The 24,807-nt window shown below is 41.1% G+C and overlaps 1 protein-coding gene across 1 annotated transcript in view; it reads right to left on the bottom strand.

Annotated features, from left to right (window-relative positions):
• The window catches only part of FRYL (FRY like transcription coactivator), a 321,897-nt gene that overhangs the window by 3,844 nt on the left and 293,246 nt on the right, over window positions 1-24,807 (bottom strand). Inside the window, exons 56-61 of the mRNA XM_074951439.1 lie at window positions 24,168-24,375; window positions 20,668-20,817; window positions 19,256-19,354; window positions 7,555-7,623; window positions 1,758-1,775; window positions 690-800 (exon numbers count right to left, since the gene is read on the bottom strand). Coding sequence (XP_074807540.1) covers window positions 690-800; window positions 1,758-1,775; window positions 7,555-7,623; window positions 19,256-19,354; window positions 20,668-20,817; window positions 24,168-24,375 — 655 coding nt within the window. The remainder of the gene's footprint in view (window positions 1-689; window positions 801-1,757; window positions 1,776-7,554; window positions 7,624-19,255; window positions 19,355-20,667; window positions 20,818-24,167; window positions 24,376-24,807) is intronic.

The following is a 24,807-nucleotide window of genomic DNA, read 5'->3' as shown; positions in this document are numbered from 1 at the left end:
TTAAGTGCCCAGCTGCCCTTTCAATGCAGCAGTTTTTTATGGCCCTCCAGCCTCTTTTAATCAACCTTCTGTTCTAAAAACCTCTCATAGCTAATTTTTTAGAAATATCACTAATTTTGGGTGCTTCTTTTTTGTTTCCAACATGAGACACCGTCTCCCTGATTTTTAGTTGTGCTGAAGACATACTACTTCTTGTACAGATATGCAGAGATAGGTTATAGTCACCTGAAACTTGAATATGGCTTTAAAGCTGTAACATTAATTGCAAACTGACTATACAACTATATACAGATGATGCGACTCAGTGGAGGCAGAAAGGGTCTTCATAACAGAATCTTCTTGATTCGAGTTAACGTACCTCATTTACAGTTTGACTGGCATACACCAGCAGTGACAGAAACATTTTAAATCCTTGCTTTTTTTAAGATCATTGGGCTCCCTGCATCACTTTGTATTAAAGAGCTTTCAAGTAGTCCAAGGATCAACACAGATATAATACAATGACTGAGAAAATAATTGCAAGTTCTAATTAAACCTTTTATCTCTTGGCTACAAAACAGCTGGTATACACACCTCCATTTTCAAAAGAGATGACCCACTGATAAAAAAAATTATAAAAAGGTAATTTTTTAATGGGTATTGCTTTTGAACACCAATAACAGGTAGCTAAATAATATTATTTCCTTTACCTCTGCCTCTTTTTTGATTGTATCTACTTTGCTGATAAGTTTGCAATAGGCTTGGAACAGAAGCAGCAACTGGAAATGCAACTTGTATAACCTCCGACACAACTCCAGCTCCTAAAAATGTAAACGGCAACATTATCTTAAATTCAGGGAGTGCTAATCAACTAACATATGACACAATCAGAAAATAAACCATAGCCAGTTTGTCCAGCACAGAATTTACAGTATTAAAAATATTTATTTGCTTACTGCAGAAAAGGAAATGTCAAGAAGATTTACAAGCTAATGTAGTGAGAAGCTGATGAAAGCAGATGAAAGCTGCATTCAGGACTAGATTGGTAATTAGAAATAAAGTAGCATTACTCTGGCAGGTTAAAAGTTTATCTTTTAAGAAAGGCAATCACATTTCCAACAAGAAAAAAGGGGATTCAAATGACATTTCAAAATGTCATGCTCCAGCAGGAAATATATAGATCGCTTTTACTTCTTTTGGCTGTTTTGTCAGTTTAAACAGTAAATCTGATACCAAACAAACAATTGGGATTTATGAGTATGGCCTCTTTTCCCAATGATAATATAAACAGGTAAGTATGCTATTAACCCTAGACTTACAGTTACAATTGCATGATAGAGCAAGAGGAAACTAATTCAATTCTTAGACATAAGAATGTTTCCTTATGAAAGCTCGCTATGATTTTATTTTAAGAAATATCAGATGGCATATTCTTATTGGAATGGAGCAGCAATATTAACTTATGCACTGCTTTGTTTGCATATTTTTATCTAAAACATGAATCAATGAGGAGGCAATGTTAATACTGCTTTAGATTTAGACAGAGAAGCTACTGCTAATGGAGTCATCTACTATTAACTTCTATTAACTACAGGATCATATTATTTACAAAGGACCACTAGTTCATGGGTTAGGACTATACAAAATTGAAGCACGCAGTACTTTTATAATAGTCTATGACAAGACATTACTATGTCACAAATGGACAAGAAACAGATGGAGACCAGTTTGACGACTGTCATGGGTAAGTATTCAATAAATCAAGAACCATCACTTACTGCTAGAATTTCCATTTGCTAAGCAAGAAGGTGAGCGGGTCACAAAAATACAAAGGAAGAAAAAGATCAAGAATTAGTGTATGAAATTATTTTAATTAGGGTCATAGATGTCCCAGGTAAACTGAAGGAAGAAATATATCTACCGTTCTCAACAGGTTCATTGAGTGGGAAAAATATCAGGCTGAATTCAAAGTGAAATTACTAAACACTTGCTGATATAACTGACAAAGAGTAACTTTTTTTCTTGCTGTCCTACCCATTAACAAAAATATACTTCAGCAACAACACTGCTACAGGAGGGGTCTGCAGTTATATATGTGTAAATATTTATATAAACCATCAGAAACAAGAACAATTGGGGTTTATTATCTGTACAATCCATTTTCCTTAATCCATGTAATCATATTTGAACATAGGGGGAGAAAAACAACAAAAATGAACCCCCCCCACATTACTTTCCCCATAAATTTAGGGTGTTATGTCAATCTGGATTTTGAGTCAACTCAAGTCGTCTTTGTTTTTGAGTTTTTAATTAAGACCTTTACAATACTTCAAGGCAAGATTTTCACAGTCTAATTTCCCTCTAGGATTGTGCATACAGTATTTTAGAAGAAGAATGGGGGTGTGTGTGTGGTAAATGTCAGGAAAGCCTTTTTTGGCTATATCTACACTTATAGTAGCATGTGGAGTACATACACACTGCATGCACCCCTAGCATGGGTATAAATAACAGTGTAGACAGTGAGGCACTACTTCGGTGAGCAGAGTAAAGACACACCAGAACCTTAGGGTACATATCCTACACAGCTCTCTTCACACTCACTGTCTTCGCCATCTACACCGCTGTCTTTAGTAGTGTAATGTCCCACTACCTTCCTGTTGCTGTGGCAGGGAAAGGCTCTGGCGGGGGAGGCACTGGGGAAAGGCTCTGGAAGCTCCCTGCAGCAGAGAAACGCTCCCAGTAGCTACACTTGGCAGGGTGGAAACAGCCTGCTTTTCACTGTGGCGTGTACTACACATATCCTACATGCTGACACTAGTGTACACCAGGCCTTAGAGTGTAAGTTATTTGGGCCAGGGAAGGTCTTTACTTTTGTGTTTTGTACAGTGCCAAGCACGTTGGTGGCACTTAACACATACATTAATAAGCATATGAGAAATGATGCAATCAAAGTGACTCTTCCACACAGGAGCAGTTTATGCTTCAGTATTATGTAAATACCCAGAATATATACAATGCCTATATTTTATTCTGTAGTCTGTACTCACTAACACCTAATAGTAGAGTAATTAGGCAAGCATCAACTACTGGGCACAGTGCAATTTCAGGAGATTAAACCCTGATCCTGAACCGTTAAAATCTATGGGAATTTTGCTATTGACTTCAATAGGCATAGGATCAAAGCCCTTAGGGTACGTCTACACAGCAAAAAACTAGTCCCATGGCAGTGAGTCTCAGTCATGGGGCACGTGCTGTGGAACTAACAGTTTAGACATTCAGGCTGGAGCTTGTGCTCTGAGACCTTCCACCCTTGTTGAGTTTCAGAGCTTGGGCTCCATCCTGAGCCCGAACATTTACACTGCTATTTTTAGCCTTGCAGTGGGAGCCCCATGAGCCTGAGTCAATTGACCTGCACTCAGACCTGCTGCTGTACTTTTTTTTTTTTCCTTCCACGTAGACATACCCTTAGTGACCGGCAGAGAAGAGCTGATTTCATAAACTTCAGCCAGTTATTAAGTCCCAGTACATGCCAGGCACGGTCTATTATTACTATTATAAACCAAAAATGAAAAAAAAAGACATGGATTTCTACAGGGAATGTAAGCATAAACAGAGCTATTCTATAAGTTGAAGTGAAGTTCTACTCTGAAAAATGGTATTGTGTGGTTTTATATTTATTCTCTCGCCATTACTTTTACATCAAATTTACTCAGTTTACAGATCACATAATTTTCTAACTGCCAGTCCTGAAAACTCAGATGGGGATCTGACAGTCAAGATGCTTTCTTTCTGGCTCACTTGTCGTCACTACTAGTAAAGATTCTGTAACTGGATTTAGTTAACAATTCTGTTGATGATGCATGTGCCAGAAGAGAATTCAGCTTTGTTCCCTAGCTGTATTGACGGCAGTGCTAAAAAGTAGTCGGAGAATCTTATTTATGTCAATGAACTAAGCGTTTCTGTTGAATGAGATGCCATTTTTCTGACCATAGCAGCATTTTAATGGTGTGTACATTAGTTGATTACTTTAATAATCTATCAACATTCCATTCCACTTACAAGGATTTCTGAAACAAGTACCACATTCAGTAATCCACAATAGTTCCTTCAAGTCATTTCTAAATGTATTTAGGAAGTCTATAGAAGGTGTATTTTTTGAAAACTCCTTAACTGCACTTTCCTGCCTTTGTGTGAGTGAGCACATACTATATTTTTAATTTTTTAAAAATTTTAAATAAATGTATGATCCAGTGAAAGGGTCACATTACTAGGAGCCAGCTTCGCCATTAACTCAATGTGTGGGCTCAGGCAAGGCATCTAGGCTGCATGTCTTCAAAGGTGTCTAAGGGAGTTGGATGCCCAACTTCTACTGAAGGTCAATGTGAGCTGGGCATCTAACTCCCTTGAGCCCCTTTGACAATCTCATCTTTAACCTTTTTGGAAAAACTCTGCCTTTCTTGAATCCTGTGCACCATTCACTGGTTCTAACAGGTCTGTACAGGTTTGAAGTAAACAGGGGCGCTGGAATAATTTGTATAGTAGGTGTGCTGAGAGCCACTGAACCAAACTGCAAACCCATATGATGGAAACCACTTCAAGCCAGTGGGTGCGGCAACAACCCCAGCACCCGTATTTCCAGCACCTATGGAAGTAAGGACTGAATTTGGCCCTTCCTCCATTTCTCCATCTATAAAGCAGAAATACTAATACTCACTGCCTTCATGAGTATATTGGGAGAGTTAATTAGTGTTTATACAGCATTTTGAAAATGTAAGATGATATATAAATACAGAGTACTATTTTATTATTATATAGGTAAAGTATGTAATAAATCTTTAGAACACTGTGTAGGGAAAGTGTGCATGCCTACATATGTCTATTATACAATGGAACACATGTCAAGCAAGATATTAGGGTGTAAACAATTTTTAATATGCATTAAATATCCTATGAACAGTATTTAGCTTGTGTGCTTAGCCATTTTTCTAAGTTTAAAATATTGGCCATTTTAAATTGTTTTTCAAAATTCTTAACACACAGCTATACATAATAATCTCGTGCTCTAATATTGTTTTAATCTAAAAACATAACCAAAAACATCTGAATTGGGATTTTTTTTTAAAGAGACTTGTATAGTTTAAATAGGTCCAAATAAAATTTTGTGAAAAATGGAGAGAAAATTCCTTTCTAGGCTGAAACTCTGTGTGCAAAGTGGAAATTTTTACTGCTGAAAATAGGATTTCTTTTAAATAAAAATTAATGACAGACATAAGTATAGCATCACCAACAGTGCTACTGTATGGATTTTGTTTAAAAAAAATCACATTCTTATAAACAGATTTCATAGTAGAGTAAAAAGAAGAAAATGCTTCCCATTTCTTGGGTTGCCAACTTTCTAATCGCACAAAACCGAATACCATTGCCTAGCCCCTGCCCCTTCACCGAGGCCCCCTCCCCACTCATTACATCCCCCTTCCCTCCATCGTTTGCTCTCCCCCACTCTCTCTCACTCGCTCATTTTCACTGGGCTGGGGTAGGGGTGCGTGCTGGGGTGAGGGCTCTGCCTGGGTGTGCAGGCTCTGCGGTGGGGCCAGAAATGAGGGATTCAGGGTGTGGGAGGGGGCTCCGGGCTGGTGCAGGGGGTGAGGACTCTCATGTGGGGCCAGGGATGAGGGGTTTGGGGTGCAGGAGGGGGCTCCAGGCTGAAGCCGAGGGGTTTGGAGCGCAGGAGGGAGCTCACGTCTGGGGAAGAGGGTTGGGGTGTGGGAGGGGGTGTTGGTTCCGAGAGGGAGTTTGGGTGTGGGAGGGAGCTCAGGGCTGGGGCAGGGACGCTGGAGGGAGTTTGGGGTGTGGGATCTGGGCAGCGCTTCCCTCAGACAGCTCCCAGGAAGCTATCAGCATGTCCCTCTGGCCCTTACGTTCCCAGCCAATAGGGGCTGCAGAACCGGCGCTTGTGGCGGGGGCAGGGGGAAGAGCCCCCATGGCCTCCCCTATGCCTAGGATTTGGAGGGACATGACGGCAGCTTCCCGGGAGCTGCGTGGAGCCAAGTAGGGAGCCTGCCAGCCTCGCGCCAACTGGACTTTTAAGGGCCCTGTCAGCGGTGCTTGACTGGAGTTGCCAGGGTCCCTTTTTGACTGGGTGTTCCGGTCGAAATCCGGACACCTGGCAACCTTACCCCTTTCGCCTGACTTGGGTTCAGAATATAGACATCCAATAATTCTTACTGCTTAGGTCTGTCCTCTGACATATAATGCCCCTCACTTCAGTTATTGAAAAAACGGATTCTCCACACACTGATTTTTCAAGATACATAATTATGTGTGATTCATAAGACTGGGCAGGATCAAAGTCCATGGCTTTTTCTACACTGTGAGCTAGGGTTGTGATTCCCCTGCATGCACATACTTGCACTAGCCCTCTTTGAGCTAGCATGAGTATAAATAGCAGTGTAGTTGCAGTAGCACAGGTAACAGCAGCAGAGGCGTGCTGAGTTTGTATTTGTCTAAACCGGTGGGTATTCATCTAAGCTGTGCTTCTGCTATCTATGCTCCTGAAGCTACACTGCTATACAAGCCTGAGGAGAGCTAGCACAAGTATGCACACATGAGGAAATCACACCCCTAGCTCACAGCGTAGGCATAGCCCAAGAAGTTTTTGTGTATGTATTCTGAATTACCCAAAGGTGGGGGGAATCATGTTCTTCCTTTTTACCTTCCCTGTCAAATCTGCCTATGAAAGTGATTTTAAACAAATCTATTCTAATTATGTCTTTCATCATTTTTATTACACAATCCTAGAGGGCAGAATCAAACCCAGGTACCCAACAGTAGCAAAACAATGTATATGCTTGGATTCCCACCCCCCTGCCATTTTACAGTACATTTAGTGAGAATATTATGCATATATTGTTTAAGAAACAAACCTTGTCTCAAGTAGACAAGGCTATTACAACAATTAGTAGTGTTAAAGACACGGGTGATCCTCATGCAATGTATGCATGCACGTTTTTTACAAATAAGTACAACATTCAACTAATAACAATGGGTTGTTTCATATTAGATAGTAATTAGCAAAATAACGTTTGACAAAGTTTCTGTCATGCTTCTACTTTAAGAATAAAACACAATAATAAAGCAAAATATTGTTCCAGACAGGTCATACATATGTATATGGTACTAATTATATTAGATTCAGTACAGCTTTTTGGTCAGACAATAATCTATCTATCTGACAAGCACAGAAACAGAATACTAATCCTTTTTCTTCTAGAAATAGCTGCATAAAAGGCAGACTTGCTTTGGTACACAGATAGTATCTACCCTGCTTATCTAACTCAATGTTATTAAGCCCTGAACTGAGACTGGTTGCTCACTTTCATAAAAGACAGCCCTTTATTATTAGGCCAATACTTCATAAGAATCTAAGTTTCCAAAAGATGGTTTGATAACTGAAATGAAAAGCTTTACCAACATACTTTAATCTTTAAGAAGATCAAAAAAGGGCTTTTGTGCAGAACACAAGTTTTTTATTTTAATAAACTATATAAAAAGGATCCACCAGAGACAGTCACCTACCTGAGCATCTGTATTGGTTCTGTGTATGCCATCATCAGCACCAAATGTCCTTTTGCAGTCATCTAGCCACTACAAAATAAATATAAGTAATTAAAACTACTTTGCAACACAGAGCAAACCAAAGCCTGTGATAAAAATGCCAAAGACATGTATTGCTATGAATACCTTCCATACACCCAGATCACCATCAGTGAAATTATTTAATTCATACATTTTGATATTCTCATTTTGTTTAATTCTAGTTAAAGCTGTCTTTCACATGCCTGATACTTGGCACTTAATTTCTTACCAGCACTGACCTTGCCAATGAATATCACTCTTTGTTCTGCTAAGAAAAAATGCTATGTAGCAGTTACCCTGTTCCCTCCACTGGAAATTTCACATAAGCTTCATTATCCCACAGTATGGAGTACATGCTACCTCTAGTGCTTTCATTAAATTTGGTGATTGGGGATGGATGGCAGGTGGTGGAGGAAATAGAAAATTCCTTAATTATATATGCTAAAATAATTTTCATTCAACTTGCTTTCGGAAAGATTCATTATATTATCTCTCAATACCTTTAATGCTAAAAAGATGTGTGTCTAAAGAACACTTTGAATAAAAAGTTGATTCAGTTTAGATAAATGAAAGGATAAAACCTGTTACATTTATTGGGAAATAGTATGATCAGAAAATGTAATTCTCCGGTATAGCCACATGTACAACAAATGTATTCTATCGATTTCAATGAATGTTTTGTGTAAGAGACAATCACTATCTTGTAGGACGTAAAAAGTGAATATAAAACATACATTAAAAACAAGTTAACAGTCTTGCTGTACAGTGCATCCTTTTAGCCTACACAGCACCAGGCACATTTTGGGCACTACTGTAACACAAATATCATCAATAATGCTGAAGTAGAGTATTACTGGAATAGCAAAGCACCATGCTGAGATAAAAGTGAAAATTATCCCCTGTAACACAGAACAGGCTCAACACAATCCATGAGTGAAAATTATCCCCTGTAACACAGAACAGGCTCAACACAATCCATGGAAGTAAATTTAGCAGAATGTGTGCTGTATATCATGAGTCTTATTGGAAATTTTAGTGACCTTTTCCTAACCTTTGTCTGATGCAAGAAAGGGAAGAAAAAATGTGATTTCCCATCTGCTCAATTTAATAAAGGCTACTTAGTGAATTAACTAGGCCTGTGTGCTTATCAGAAGGAGAAGTGGAATTCTCTAAACACTGTAGTGTCAGTTTCAATTAGTGACATGGATCCCACTGTACATTTTAAATCTTGTTTTTCTTTTCATCTGACAGCATCCATCGATAATAATGATATAGTTTGCATCAAAAAAAATGACATCAGAAATTGGGAACCTAATATCTAGTTTTCACACTCTGTCTGATGTCTTCTTACACATTTTACATTTTTGAAATCTTAAAGAGAAAAAACAATATTTTTAAATATTAGAGATCCCTGCAGTTTTTACATGATACTTGAAGTGCTCTATTTTCTTATATTCTCCTTTGATTTAATGTTTTAGTCTGTAATACAGATATGAGCACAATGAAAGCCTTAGTACAAGGGAACAGAACAGTAGTTCGGAAAAGCAAAATTGGACAACATGAAAGATCCTGGCCCAGACCATTGGCCTAGCACTACAAAAGGGACATTGGCTTTTTGTCACTTGCTCCTTTTATGCGCGTGCCATAAAGCGGCATGCTGGGGACCATTCCTGCTAGTGTAAGTTAGAGAAGTCCTGTGGATGTTCTGACTTGCACTGGTAGGTGATTTGGCTCCCTGCTAACACCAGGACCAGTGGAAGCAAAAAGAGGAGGTTACTCACCTTGTGCAGTAACTGAGGTTCTTCGAAATGGTTGTCCCTGTGGGTGCTCCACTTTTGGCACACTGTGCTTGTAATCAGAGATTTATAGTAGCAGTGCCCCGGTTGGCTGCGCGCGTGCGGCAGCCATCTCACACCGCTCCGAGCACTTACCTACTGTGCACAGGCAACCGTCCCCAAGTTCCTTCTCCACACCAGAGAATCGACGTGAAACTCTGAAGTAGAGGGGTGGGGGGTAGTGGAGCACGTACAGGGACAACCATCTTGAAGAACCTTAGTTCCTGCACAAAGTGAGTAATCTTCTTCTTTTTCTTCTTCTTTGAGGAGTGTCCCTGTGGGTACACCACTTTAGGTGACTGTTGAGCAATGCCCCTCAGTGGAGGGGAGGGGCTTCAGACTTGGTTTAGTGACCGTAGATAGCACTGAGAGTCCACACTGAGCATCTGCAGCTGATTGCTGTTCTAATGTGTAATGTTTAGTAAAAGTATGGGCAAATGCCCAAGTAGCTGCTTTGCAAATGTCCGTGATGAGTACATTATTGAGAAAGGCCACCAATACTAATAATGGTCTGGTGGAGTGAGTGCAAATTCCTGGCGGAGCTGGTAGATTGTTGTTTTGGTAACACAAATGGATACAACTTGATATCCATTTAGACGATCTCTGTTTTGAAATAGTTTGACCCTTGGAACATTCTGTTATAGAGAGAAATAGTCTAGATGACTTCCTGAATGTTTTTGTCCTTTCTAGGTAGAAAGCTAGCGCTCTGCAAACATCTAGCGTGTGAAGTGATGCCTCCCTGCGGTCGGCATGCAGTTTCAGAAAAAACACAGGTAAGTATATGGGTTGATTTAGGCGAAATGGGGAGGCCACCTTGGGTATAAATTTGGGATGTGGCCGTAAGATCATTTTATCTTTGAAAAATGTGGTATAAGGTGGGTGTGCCATTAGGACACCTAATTCCCCCACCTGCCTTGCTGACATGATGGCAATGGGGAAGGCCATCTTCATGGATAAGTGTAACAGAGAACAAGTTGCTAGGGGGTTCAAACGGTTTCCCCATGAGACTGCGGAGAACAAGGTTAAGAAAGATCCCATGGCGGCAGGGTCTTTTAGGGTGGGATAAGTGTTTTCTATGCCCTTTAGGAAGTGTTTAGTAGTTGGGTAAGCAAAGATAATGACTCCGTCCACCTTGTTGTGGAATGAAGTGATGGCGGCCAGGTGTACTCTGAGGGAGCTGTTAGATAACCCCGATTTCTTAAGGCCCAGTATATAGTCCAGTATCCTGGGTAGTGGGGTCGACTGTGGAGCAATATGGTTGTCCTGTCACCAAACGCAGAACTGGGACCACTGCTGTGCGTATATTTTTCGTGTGGTTAGTCTTCAACTGTTCAGTAAGACGTCTTTCACTTCCTCAGAATAGTTTTTGTAAATCCCCGTTAGCCATGGAGTAACCTGGCCTTGAGACAGAGAAGGGATTCGTTGGGGTGATTGACGTGTCCTGAGTCCTGCGTCAGAAGGTGAGGTATTATTAGAAGGGTTTGAGGTGGCTTCACTGCCATCTGTCTCAGGTATGGGAACCAGGTTTGTCTGGGCCCTGTGGGTGCGATGAGAATGATCCTGGATTTGTCCTGCCTGATCTTGTGAATGACCCGACTCAGGAGTGGGATTGGAGGGAATGCATACAATAGTGGTGTTTCCCACTTTATTAGGAGAGCGTCGCCCAAGGAGTGGTGTTCCAGTCCGGCTCGGGAGCAGTATTGAGGGCACTTTGCGTTCTGAGTTGCTGTGGCTAGATCTATAATGGGGAACCCCCATAGGTTGAATATGGCTGAGAGAGTTGAATGATCCAGCTCCCGCTCATGGGTTTGTGAGAAGTCTCTGCTCCGTTGGTCCACTGTCATGTTCGGACATCCTGGCAGATAAGATGCCAAAATGTCTACGTTGTTGGTGATGCACCAGTTCCAGAGGTGTATTGCCTCTGTACACAGAGAGTATGATCGTGCTCCCCCTTGGCGATTTATATAGAACATGCATGCGATATTGTCTGTAAGGATCTTGACAGTCATGTTTTGGATCAAGGGCAGGAAGTGCCCACATGCATTTCTGACAGCCCTTAGTTCCAGTATGTTTATGTGTAGGTTGGATTCTACTGGAGTCCAGCGACCCTGGATGGCGTTGTTGCATAAATGAGCTCCCTCCCACAAGGGAGGGGTCCATAGTTGTAGTAGGAGCTTTCTGTTGGAAGGAGACACCTGTGCAGATGTTCTGTGCTTGTGTTCACCATGTGAGCAAGTCCTACGGGGCATAGTGAGACGTATGTTGAGAGAATGTTTATGTGGTATGTAGATGGTGCAAAACCAGGCCTGTAAGCATCTCATGTGTAGCCTGGCATGCTTTATGACAAATGTCATTTCAGCCATGTGCCCCAAAAGCTGTAAGCACATTCTGGCGGACGTTTGTGGACTGTCCATGATCGTTGTAATCAAACTGGTTAAGGTGAGGAAGCACTGTTGGGGTAAACTCGCTGTTGTGGTGAGGCAATCGAGGGAGTTTCCTATAAATTCCAATTGTTGGACAGGAACCATGGTGGACTTCTCCACTTTTATCTGTAGTCTGAGATCCGTAAAGAGGATTATCGTGGTTTGTGTGGTGTTTAGTGCTGCATGTTGTGTCGACGCCCTTAAAAGACAGTTGTCCAGGTATGGAAAAATCACCCCCCCCAGTTTTCGGAGGTGAGCTGCAATGACCGCAAGGGCCTTGGAAAAGACCCTTGGGGCATATGACAGGCCGAAGGGGAGCACTCTGTATTGGAAATGTTGATGTCCCAGAGTGAATTTCAGGAATCGTCTGTGCGCCGGGTGAATGGTAACATGAAAGTAAGCATCTTGTAGGTTGAGGGCTGAGAGCCAGTCTTCTTTCTCTAATGCCAGAATTATCATGGAAAGAGTCACCGTTTTGAAAAGTTGCTTTCTCACAAATTTGTTGAGCTGTCCTAAATTAATGATGGGTCTCCATCCACCGGTCTTTTTCTGAGTGAGAAAATAACGGGAATAAAACCCTCTCCCCCTGTATTGATCTGGTACTGGTTCCACGGCCCCTAATTGTAGGAGGTGGTTTATTTCCTGTTGTAACTGGGGCTCATGAGAGGGGTCCCTGAAGATGGACAGGGAAGGGGGGTGGGTAGGTGAAAGAGAGATGAAGGGGATGGAGTAACCCTTCTGGATAATTTCCAGAACGCATTTGTCTGTAGTGACAGCGTTCCAGACTGGGTAGTAGGGTGACAGACAGTCTCCAAAATGGGCTGGAGATTGGGTCTAGTTCTGGGATCAAAGAACGTGGAGGTCTCATGCCCTCAACCAAATCTTCAAAATGATTGTCTGGAAGTAGATGGTTGAGACATGGAAGGCTGATCTTGGTTCTGCCTGCATCTCGTCTGTCTGTTTATGGCATTGGTCACACTGTCTTTGAGGCTGGGTGTTTGGGGTAGTTCGGAATCACTGGTTGTAAAATCTGCCCTGTTTCTTTTTGTTCATGGGTACACAGATACCCAGGGATTTTAAGGTGGCCCTGGAGTCCCTCAGGATATGTAAAGACACATTTGTGTGTTCCGCAAAGTTTCTGACCCTCAAAGGGTAAATCCTCGACTGTGGCCTGGACCTCCCTAGGGAACCCGGAAAGGTGAAGCCAGGATGCCCAACGGATGACCACAGAGGTAGCAATGGAGCATGCTGCCGTGTCTGCGGAGTCGAGAGAGGCCTGTTTTGGCAACGAGACCCCCTTCGGAAATGTTAGCCTTGTATTGTTCTTTTTTGTCATCAGGCAAATGTTCAATAAAAGTTGACATTTTAGAGAACAGGTTGTGCATGTATTTAGCTAGTAAGACTGAATAATTAGCTATGCGAAATTGGAGCATGGCTGAGGAATAGGCTTTCTGTCCACAGGTCTAGCCTTTCCCAGTCCTTATCGTAAGGGTTCGTTCTAGACTGGTGTTGTTTCCCCCTTTGATTAACAGCCTCAACCACCAAAGAATTTGGTGCAGGGTGAGTGAACAGAAGCTCGGCCCCTTTAGCTGGCACATAACACTTCTTGTCAGATCTCTTACAAGAAGGCGGGGGTGTGGCAGGTGTCTGCCTGGTTATTTTTGCAGGATCCATTATGGCAGCATTGATAGGCAGTGCAATTTTTACTGATGCAGATGCCTGGAGGATGTCTGTAAGCCAGTGTTGGGTTTCTGGTAGCTCTGCTAAGGAAATGTCCAGGGATTCAGCTACCTTCTTGAAAAGATCCTCGAATGATTTGAAATCGTCCCGGTGTGTGTGTGGGGGGTGGTATTACTGTTTCGTCCAGTGATGAAGATGAAATGCGGCAGGGTACCACCCTCGGGCTCCTCTATCTCCTCCCATGTCTCTGAGGGAGCTGGGGCAGGTGGTGAAGGGGATCGTGTTGCTCTAGACCTTGGTGGAATGGGGCGGGGGGGAAGGAGGCTGAGGTTCTGAGGCCTATATAATGCCCACGGATCCCAGTATGCCCAGTTGGGTGGAAAAGTCATTGGAGGCGGCACTCACAGTTGAGCCTGCCAGCCTCATACATCAGCAGATGTGTGATGCTGAGAGGGTCCTGGCTGAGGGACGGAGTGGTGAGGGGTGCATGTCCCTGCCTCATCCTCTTCTTCCTCATCGCTGGAGATGGCTGAGCCAACGGGAGTAGCCACCAGGTTTGGTCCCGGTCTCGCTGGGATATCGTCGGTACTGAATAGGAGCATGCTAGACTTTGAAGTAATCATGAGGTTCGCCTGTTGCATAAATTGCTGTGGTACTGGAAGACTCGGTGCCAGGGACGTCAGAATGCTGTGGCATGGGAGCAGAGTGAGAGCTGTTGGTACTGATGGCTTACTGTATTGCGTAGGTACATCAGGTGGCGCCATTACAGTACTCGGGGCCGAGGTTTTCTTCAGCTCCGTTGGTGCCGACCTGGGAGGTTTGGTTTTCATGTGCGTACCTCCATGAGAGCTTGCCCACACCAGGTCCTTAGCTCCTTGGGAAGTCTTGGTACCGGACGTTCCTGGTGCCTCGTGGTCCGATGCTTTTGGTGCCATTGGTACTGGGGCAAATTTTCCACTGGGAGATTGCTTTCTTTTGGGCAAATCTCACTGTGGGGAAGAGCAAGACCGCTTTTTAGTAGCCTTTTTGGAAGCAGGCTCCTTACCAGCCATTTTTGAGGTAGATCCCCTGTCAGATGCTGCTGCTGGTGACTGCTGGCCAGGAGGCATTCTCGACTCAGGGTTGGAGGCTGGCCTGAGAGATTTCTCCATCTGGAGGTCCCTAGCCTTCCTTGTCCTAGTAGACAATTTTTTGCAGTGTTGACACTTCTGAGTAATGTGGGTCTCACCAAGGCAGCGGACACACTGTGCGTGGCCGTCTGCTACCAGTATCGAAAGTCTGCAAGTCAGGCAGCGTTTAAAGCTGGGAGAGCCAGACATGCCTGAGAGGGTACTCGTTTTGAGAAAGAAGGAGAATAAGTCCATATTTGGGTCTCTGTTCTTGTTGTCAAAGCCAGCGACCCGCCTAGGAGGTGGCGGGGGGGGGGGGAGGGGGAGGATTGAGGGGAATAGCTAACCAAAAAAAATTTTTGGAAAGATTTTAAGTAAAATATAAACTAGAGGATAAATAATGAAATTAAAGTCTAATACGTCCGGGAAAACAGAAAACTGCTGAGGTATGTAAGATTAAGAGAGGCACTGCTGTCGCTCCGACTCAAGACAAAGGCAGTACAGAAGGAACTGGGGGACGATTGGCTGCGCATGCTAAGTAACCACTCGGAGCGGTGTGAGACGGCTGCTGGGTGTGCACAGCAAGCTGGGGCACTGCTACTACAAAACTCTGATTACAAACATAGGGCGCCAAAACACCTAACGTGGAACACCCACAGGGACACTCCTCGAAGAAGAAAGGTGGCTTACAAACCCCTTTGTCTCCCCCACTTCAGCTCTGCTGGGTGTGAGTTCCATGCAGCTACAACTAACACTCCTATTTTTTACATGTGCAATTCAAAGTCTAAGGAGGTTAAGACAACATACAAATGTCACATACAATACACTTTTTCCGGATAAAGTTTGTAAAAGAGGTTTACAGTTTGGCTCATAATTCTTGGGGTTGATTCTAGAGGCCAGTAGTTTAATATACCACACAGATTGCTTTTATACAATTATTACCTATTAGAATATAGCCAACCAATTTACTTCAGTCACTTCCTGTATGTCTCATTAGCTTTTGTTAGCCAATACATATATGTTAGGCATAGCATGCACCATGTTAAAAGGTATTATGTGCATGGTATTAATATAAAAAGTGTAGGGAAGTTATGTTAACGGAATGTAATATGCTTTTCCTACAATTCTGTTCACCCACATAATGTATCCCACAACACACTGAAAACCTGAAGTCAGCTTTGGTATTACAAAACAGGAAACTTGCCAAAGCAAAGATGCAAGAATACTTTGTACCAAGTATGGTTAGGGGAAACTTTCATGGCTCATCAGTACTTGGAATGGAATATTCAGATGAGTACAGGGAGGTACCTTTATGGACCAGTACCTGGAATGCTAGTAGCCAAACTAAAAATAAGGAAGGTACAGAACAACAAGCTAAAGAACTGGTATGAACTGGTGAACTGGATTTTAGTGATGTGTAAGGAGTTTTGTAACTTGTAAAATCATCCAATAAATACTGCTAGCAGAAATGCACATCTCTGAAGCACGCAATCTGTATATGGTGAACACGCTGTGAGAATTTGTATGTCTGTCTCCCTTTTGTCTTGTACTGCTTTGTTTTTAGACAATAAATTTGGCTAAGTTAGGTTAATTGGTCTTTTGAACATTTTAAAGAATGAACAGCAACTGCAGTCAAACAATTGGCTACGCCTTTGGATCAATATTTTCTTGTGCCTTGTTTATTTAACTTCACTGTGCTTTCGCTCAACCCTTCTGAAGACTCCCAATTCTCCATTCCTTGTACAATACACAAACGGTGGTGAACAAAGAATGACCATTGAAGAAATGAAAAGAATATGTTTTAAAACTGTAGAACAAGAACATTTTTTGGAGAAAATTAGCCACTATTTCTAAATTAAATTATATTATGCTAACTAAAACTGATAAAAGTTTTACCATCTTTTTCTTTCTTGATGCAAATTAAAAAAAAAATAACCAAATCTGCCTTAGGCTCTCAGTTGTTTCAGAACAATTTCTTTGACCCAATGAAACCTTTGCCCTGCCCTAGTCACTCACAAATATTGCAGTAGAAGACAGGCTGAACATGGAAACAGTCCTTGGGCAGTCTTTTGACAGCATCACTACAGAAAACATGTGTGCTCCACTGTGATATATTGACAGAGGCCATCATTAACTTCCATACACCAGATTCCTTTATATAAACAAAACGCAGACAACTCAAAGAGATTCTGCATTATCTTTATGCATAGAATAATCTATAACAAAAAATGAAAATATAAAATATAGCTGAAAATTTAAAGTGCATTTATGGTTAGAAAGGTGACTAAGATTGCTACTTTCTTATTCACCAATTAGAAAAAAAAATCTCACGTGTATAATGGGCAATTAACTCACTGAGAAACAATCCACATGGAGAGAATCTCACAATGCCATTTTGCATAGTCACTTTTCAGAGTATAAACACATACCTAGGTTCAAGTCCCTACTCTGTCTCAGACTTCATGGGTGACCTTGGGCAAGTCACTTAGCCTCTCTGTGCCTCAGTTCCCCGTCTGTAAAATGGGGAAAATAGTATTTGCCTATTTCACAGGGATGTAAGAATATATAAATTACAGATAGTGTGGCACTCTGATACTGTGCTAATGGGGGCATCCCTAAAATTAGATGAGATTTAAACTTAATCAGAAATATAGTTAGTGCAAGACACTTATACTTGTGCTTCTCATAATCCAATTATTGTTTAGGATTTGTCAGGTTTTTAAAAAATGGAAGTAGTGTGATAATAGTAAGGGTAACAAACTAATACTAACACACAAGCAGACCTTTTTTATTTGAGCCATCTACTAAACATAAAAAGTCAATTCTCTTGATTTTGGCTGCCCTGGTAACTTTGAAAAGACTAAGATGAAACCATGTGTTTCATTTATGTTTTGATTTAGTCTCATCTCAAACTAGAAAAGTGTCGTGGCTGAGAATACAGTAGCCTAATAAACCTAATTGAAATTATTGTCCCTAAGTGTGTATTTAAAAGGACAATGCCAACTAGAAAAATCACCTCTGTGTGAAAATTTAGGATCTATTATGGTGTGACTTCTAATATTGCTGTAACTGGAGGAGACTATGGTGAAAAAAATGCCTCTTTTTTACAGTTTGTTTACTTTGTGCATTTGATAGAACTTTGGATCTGATCCAACTCCCACTGAACTCAGTGGCAGTCTTCAATTAAAGTTAGATCAGGTTCTCTTGAGTATAGTCAGTTTCACTGTTTCCTCTGTATAATCAATTTTTTCTCTAGCTAAAAAAAGACCTTATTAACATCAGAAACAGGACAAGAACAGTCCTTATTAAAAATGTTAAAAAAAACTTTTTAATAAAATTCAGGAAACACAATTTAAAGACTCTAATAAAAACTAGAGTTTTCAAAAATGTTTCTCCAAGAAGTTCAAACTGATGGAGTCTCATTAAGTATGGAGATACTTTACCCAGGAAACTGGATACGTCTTGAGATTCCTTCTAACAAAAATGTGGCAGCATGTCTGAACCATTTGATAGGTGATTGCAAGTGTGATGTGTTTATGGTCATTACATACTTTGAGTGGTGCAAGATTGATGTTTACCACACAACCCGATGCCTACATGAATCTATTAGGGAAATATCAAAAGAGACCATTTATATTTTCAAAACAGAAGAGCCAGAAAGACTGAATTCAGAGCCAATGTCCCAGGCTCACATCTTTGGATATACCAATGGATGCAAGCCCTTAGGGTAAGCCTGCATGGAACTGATTCAGCACATTTCCTGAGCAGCTTCTGACAGACTTCTATAGATCACCAGCAACATTTGCAAAATGTCCTTTCCCAATGGTACCCCTAGGGGTCAGTGACAACAGTACCAGCACTGCCCTTCCCAGAGACTGATCCCTTTTCTCGACAACTACTCCTATACAGGTGTGTACAAACTGCATCTCTTCCTGCGACTGCAGAGGTGAATCTGGTTCCATATTTTCTTTTAGTTGGTGAAAGGGTAATCTGTTTGAATTTTCGGAAGTTAGTATCCTTCTAAAGTCAGTTTCATGACATTGGTTCATAAAAACAAGCACACATGCTTTGCTGAAAGTTCAATTTTTAAACCTACTGCCCTTTGCACAGAGGATAGGCATTAAATATACCTTCAGGGTCTAAACTATTTCATCATATTGTCTAAACGTCAACTTTATTTTAAATCTCAGCATCACAGACCCTCTTACCCTATAGTACTTATATAAAGGAGTAAAAAGCCTACAATGAGTTCAGCATTGATGCTAAAATTCTCTTTTACCTTTTGAACATCTAACAATTACCCATACACACAGTAAAAAGTAATAGTGTGTAGGTAGGTGCAACAAGCATCAACTACCCATAGCACAAACAACTCCTTCAAACTATACACAACAGAGAATGCTAGTAACAAAAGGAAGCAAGCTATGCCACCAGTATGCCACAGCAATTTCTTTTTTAACTTTAAGTCTACTATTTTGTTTGAGATACAAGACAGACATGTAGCTTTTTAAAATCTCCTTGATAATCTTTTGAAATTCTAGTATTTTTTAAAATTCTGAAACAGGTATCAGCCTATGGAATAATGCAGACTCACCTGCTCTGCTGCCTCTCTTTTGGCATTATAGGTATCTAGATGTTCTTGAAGCTCTAGAACGCTGAACTTCAACATTTCTAGTAAGCCACAGGACATCAGCTAGAATATAAAAATATTTTTTTTCTACTAACAAATTAAACACTTAAATTGTTAGACCACATTTGGGATATCACATAAAACTAGCTGTTCTGCACATCACAGTAAAACCTCTGTTTTTAGGTTTAAGCAAACATTTGCAGCCACACCACCCCAAGCTGAGATCTAAGCAGATCTTGTAAGGTAAGCAGGGTTGTGCCTAGTTAGAACTTGGATGAGAGCTCTCAAAGGAACTCCTAATTGCTGCAGGAAATAACACTTGTGATTCAACATGTGGTACATTTCCATCTAAGAGCTAAATCATGAGTTTGCAATCATGTCCTTCACTTACAGGGAAGGACAATGTGTTGTGCTGTCCCAGAGCAGCTTAGGAGGGAGACTGTGACATTGTGACACCCTATGTCCCTACCAGTCTCCATGCTACTCAAGGAAGGGAATAAACTGTGCCGGGTCTACAGCTGTTGCAGCTTATACTATTTGGAGCACTGAGGTAACTATGCTGCCAGGCATGTTGGTGTGGGGGGGATGAAATCATGGTCTGTCAATTCTCCTCCCTTTCCTGCCCACCTGTGCAAGGGACAAGCAGTGGCTCTGTGGAGTCTGCTTCCATCCTGCATGCAGCACAACAGTGCAAGGGAGTAAGTGGGCTCCTTGTGCCCCTTGTACTTCCTTGTGCCAGTGTGCAGAACAGGCCACAATATAGCCCCAAGTCAATATAGAACCAGGATGTTGTCAGAGGTACTGTTCTGCTGGAAATACTATGATTTGGATTTCCCTGTGTAGATAAGCCCTATGGCAGACTCAAAGTCAGTAAGGAAGGATAGCAGAATCTGACCAGGATATTGAATGCCTCCCCCCACACCATTTAGTTTGACAAATGAAACCTTGTAAAGAACAGTGAGTGAAATTAATTGATATCTACTATCTAAATCCACTGTTTGTCCTTACCATATAGAAGTTATTTGGGAGAAATAATTATATTTAACAATTTTTGTATAATTAGAAAGGGCTATATTTCACAACTGAACTTACAGCTATAAACTATTGTTTTAATACTATTCTGTTTCATTTATACAAATTAATATTTTTATTTTTAAATACAAGTACTATCTATGCTGCTGCAATCAGTGACAATGGGAGAGATTTTCAAAGGCACTACTATCAGTTGGCTGTCTGCCTGGAATTTTGAAAAAATTCCCTCAATATTATTTTGCAAAGGTTGAACCATAAAACATTCTGTGCGCCTGCAGAAAGATTACTAAATACATAGATATTTTAATCTAACAGTGTATTACTGACTGCACATGAGATTTTACCGTTTCAGCATCAATAAAGACTGTTGGGCATTCCGAACACATCATCATCACCTCCAGCGAACTTTTAAATTTTGTTCCAATACGCTGTAGACCTTCACCAAGAAAACTGATTGAATCATTTGTTATAGTCCCAAACTTTCTTTGAATGGTCTAGAATAATAAAAAATAGAAAGAAATATTTACTTTGCATTACTTCCTTTTTTCTTTTCTTTTTCCTGATAAAGGAAAGCTTTTTTTCTATTATGACAAAGAATTTCTATGTAAACTACTGTCATTTATGACAACACACTTTTTTTTGGTCATTATTAAATTATACACACACTCACAAAATATAGACTGTTTGCATAATAAAAGCAGTAAAACACTATAAGAAGGGAAATAGTTCCCAAAATTATGGTACTATATATTGCCTTGAGTCAGGGATGAATGCATTATTTAGGAGTAGTAAAGCCACACCTTAGATTGTAAACTCTTTTGGGGCAGGGATTCTTTTTGTACAGTGCCTACTACAACAGGATCCTTGTCCATGACTGGAGCTGGTAGGTGCTATGATAATACAAATAAATAGGACCCTAGCAAATTCATGGTCCATTTTGGTCAATTTCACAGCCAGGGTTTTTTTTTAAATTAGTCAATTTCACGTTTAAAGATAGTTACATCTGAAATTTCACAGTGTTGTAACTGTGGGGGTTCCGACCCAAAAGGCGGTCAGGGTGGAAGGGCTGCAAGGCAATTGTAGTGGGGCATGGGACTGCCACCCTTACTTCTGCTCTGCTGCTGGCAGGGGCGCTACCTTTAGAGTTAGGCAGCCAGAGATGAAGGCTGCTGGCTGGGAGCCCAGCTCTAAAGCCAGTGGCAGCACAGAAGTGAGGGTGGTAGGGTACTGGAGGGTGGGTGGGGGACAGGAGGCGACAGCTGGAGCTGCGGCTTCCCCACATGGGGGTAGGAGGGGGTGTGACAGCTGGAGCCACAGAGCTTCCTGTTGCTGGGGAAGATCCCGGAGGTGGGTATGACCCACCCTAGGAGTGGCCCCTGCAGGGGAAGAGAAAGTCTCGTCCCTCCCCATTTCCGGTTGATTAGCAGCTGGAGCCCTGTGCACGGTAGAAGACCCCATGAAATCTGGCACCTGGCTAGGGAAAATTAGATTTCACAGTCCGTGACATGTTTTTCAGAGCTGTGAATTTGGTAGGGTCCTACAAATAAATGATAAGTAGCGATTTATGCAGGTCATTGTCAACAAGTGCCAATTAAAATGTATGCCTGCAAACACCATTATATATTTGATACAACATAGTTAGAAAATAATATTTCAGAAAACTTTTTGAATTATGTTTATTCATTTTTTTTAATTAAATATGTTTATAAGACTATGGTTCTGACCCAGTATGTTCCTATAAATTCTTTTCATAATACCTGAAAAATTACATACAAAAGATCTACAGTCAAATAATGTTAGTAAGATTGCAAAGTCAAGCACTCTGTAGCTAGGAAATGCCAGGATTAAGGTTGTCTGTTCAACCTTCATTCTGCTACTTGCACTTATGCGTTATGATTACGGCCCCCTATACTCTGAACCACAATGGACAAATTCTATACCAGGTACTCCTTAGTTCAGTAGCAGGAAACTCTCAATTCCACAGCACTACTAATTAGTTCAATTTGTTGATTTTTCATAATATGCTGCTGAATTCTCTAAATTTTATGGAGCCTCTGGGTAACAGAGAACAGTTACTCCCAACATAGCTAGATGCTCAGGGACACTGTGAAAAGAGCACTCAGCTTTTCTCTGTCATTGCTACTCCAAGTGGGGGTTTGGGGCTATGGTGCAGGAGTGGGGTATGGTCACAAAAGGCCCCTTACCTTCTTGTGGTATGCCTATGGCCCCCAATTGCCTTAATCCAGTCCTGCACATGTCAGAGCCTGGGTGAGATGGAAATATCCCCATCGCCTGCAGCCCAATGACTTGGCCCTGGTTTGCAACATTCCCCCCAGGGCACACATCTTCACAGCTAGTCAAGGTTAGTCCTCATGAGCCAGGGAGAGCTGTTGCTCTGCTTTTTGGCTCCTCCTTTTATGAACAGCAGGGAAAGAGAAAGTGCTGTTTACGTAATGCATTTCCGCTTGTGGTAAAAGCAGCACAGAGAGAGGAAGCTAAAGCCAGGCCAAGGTGGAGCAGGGAGGACTAAAATGGTAGGTATCTGGCTGAAGCAAAATGGCTGATTCTGTAGCCAAAGCGTGAAATTCCATAGCATATGACAAAATGACAAATTCAGCAGAGAATCAGAGTATATGGGATACTGATTGTGATAGAGTCTTTAATTACAAAATCACATACTTTTTTCCCCACTTGACCCCTGCCTCATTCAGTGCACAGGATGGATGGTGATCAGGGAATGAATGAGGGTTATGTAGTGAATGAACCTGTTGTTTGAACCATCCTTTCTTCATTTGTTGCAGAATTTGGAATAGTGAATGAGGCAGGGGACTGCAGCAAGAGAAATTATGGTTTCCTGGTCAAGGCAGTTGAATGCCACCCAGTAGGACTGTGTTGTATCATTACCTCTGTCACAGACTTCCTGTGTGATGCTGAACAAATCACTTAAATCAACATTTTCACAAGGGGATACTACTAGTTTGTTTCTCTTCTTCTGGGCGCCCAACTTCAGACAGCTGTGGTCTGATTTTCAGAGAAGCTGAGCACTTGTAACGACAGCTGAATTAACTGGGAGATGATGCTCAAGCCTCTGGCAGTAAGGCAGTGTAGTCTGGAGGAATGAGCACAGAATTGGGGTCAGGAGGTCTTGAATTTTAATATTTGCTCTGCCACTCACTCACTGTGTGGTCTTGATCAAGTTACTTTGTCTTTCTGTGTCAGTTTCACTGAGGTAATACTTATCCACCTCCTCACAGGATAGTGAGAGGATTAATTAATTAATGCCTAATTTGCAGTGTTTAGAACATATTAAGTGCTATAAAAATGCTAAGTACTCTGAAAAAATCAGGCCCTAGCTGGGTTCCCAATAATTGAGGCAACCTAAATTAACAGAAATTTTTGAACTTAATCTCCTAGTATATCAATTCCCTTTCTGTGGAAAAACCTCCTTACCTCATGGGGTTTTGTGAAGACAAACTCATTAATATTTGTTAGGCTGGCATACTTTGGTGATGAGTGCCACAGAAAAGCTCATGAAGAAATCAATAATTCTGCAATCAGCAAAGGGTTTGGATGATGTTCAGTAAAAAACAAAGTGTGTGTGGGATGGGACACACAAATGATGAGGATAAAAAGAAATACTGAACAGATGCCTTATTTCCTGCACAATATCCATCCTCTGAATTAAATGAGGCAGGGTCCTGTGGAAAAAATACTTCATGATCATATAACAACATTATTTTAATATATTTGAATTTTTGATGGTAGTGTCAGGCCTTGGAAAATTAATTAGAAAAATAAACTGTTTGGAAAAGGGTCAGAAACTAATTAGTAATGAGTCACTGACCTGAAATAACCTGGAGAACACATGAAAAGTATAGACTGCACAAGATCCATCAGTGTCTGACAGCATCTGATTGACGTGGCAGCGCCAGGCCTCCTCTTCATCATCATATGCCACTGGTTGAAAAGCTGCCAATATGTCAGAAAGAAATGGTGAAGGTGGTGGGGAAGTCTGTACTTCTGGAAAACCATCCTGTTCTTCCTCATCTTGGCTGTAAATAAAATAAATGATGTAAGCTTGTCAGTAAATACTATGAGGAAAAAAAGGAAACAGTTTTCACTAATTTAATTTATTTTGAAAATTTTAATTAGAACATGCAATACAACTAAGTCACTAAAATTAAAAATCTAGAGAGAATTCTGTTTTTGTTTCAAACAAAATGGAATCTGCAGTGAAACTATAAACAATGAAGCAGGAGAAGATTAAAAGGCTTTTGTAAGTAAGGCGTTTGCTGCTATAAATGTTGATACATACAGCCCCAAATATCCAATAACAAAGTAAACATATATTATGCTGTTTCTGTTTAACATTTTTATCTATAGAACATTTAAGAAAGGGACATATTTTCTTGCCAAAAATAATATAATTGAATATTCCACTCCTTGACTATCTAATCATCTGCAATGTAGCAAAGCTCTAGCTT

The sequence above is a fragment of the Natator depressus genome, chromosome 4, assembly GCF_965152275.1.
Source record: "Natator depressus isolate rNatDep1 chromosome 4, rNatDep2.hap1, whole genome shotgun sequence".
NCBI lineage: Eukaryota > Metazoa > Chordata > Testudines > Cheloniidae > Natator > Natator depressus.
Note: the sequence above shows the minus strand (reverse complement) of the source record. Positions and strands in the feature narration are given on the sequence as shown.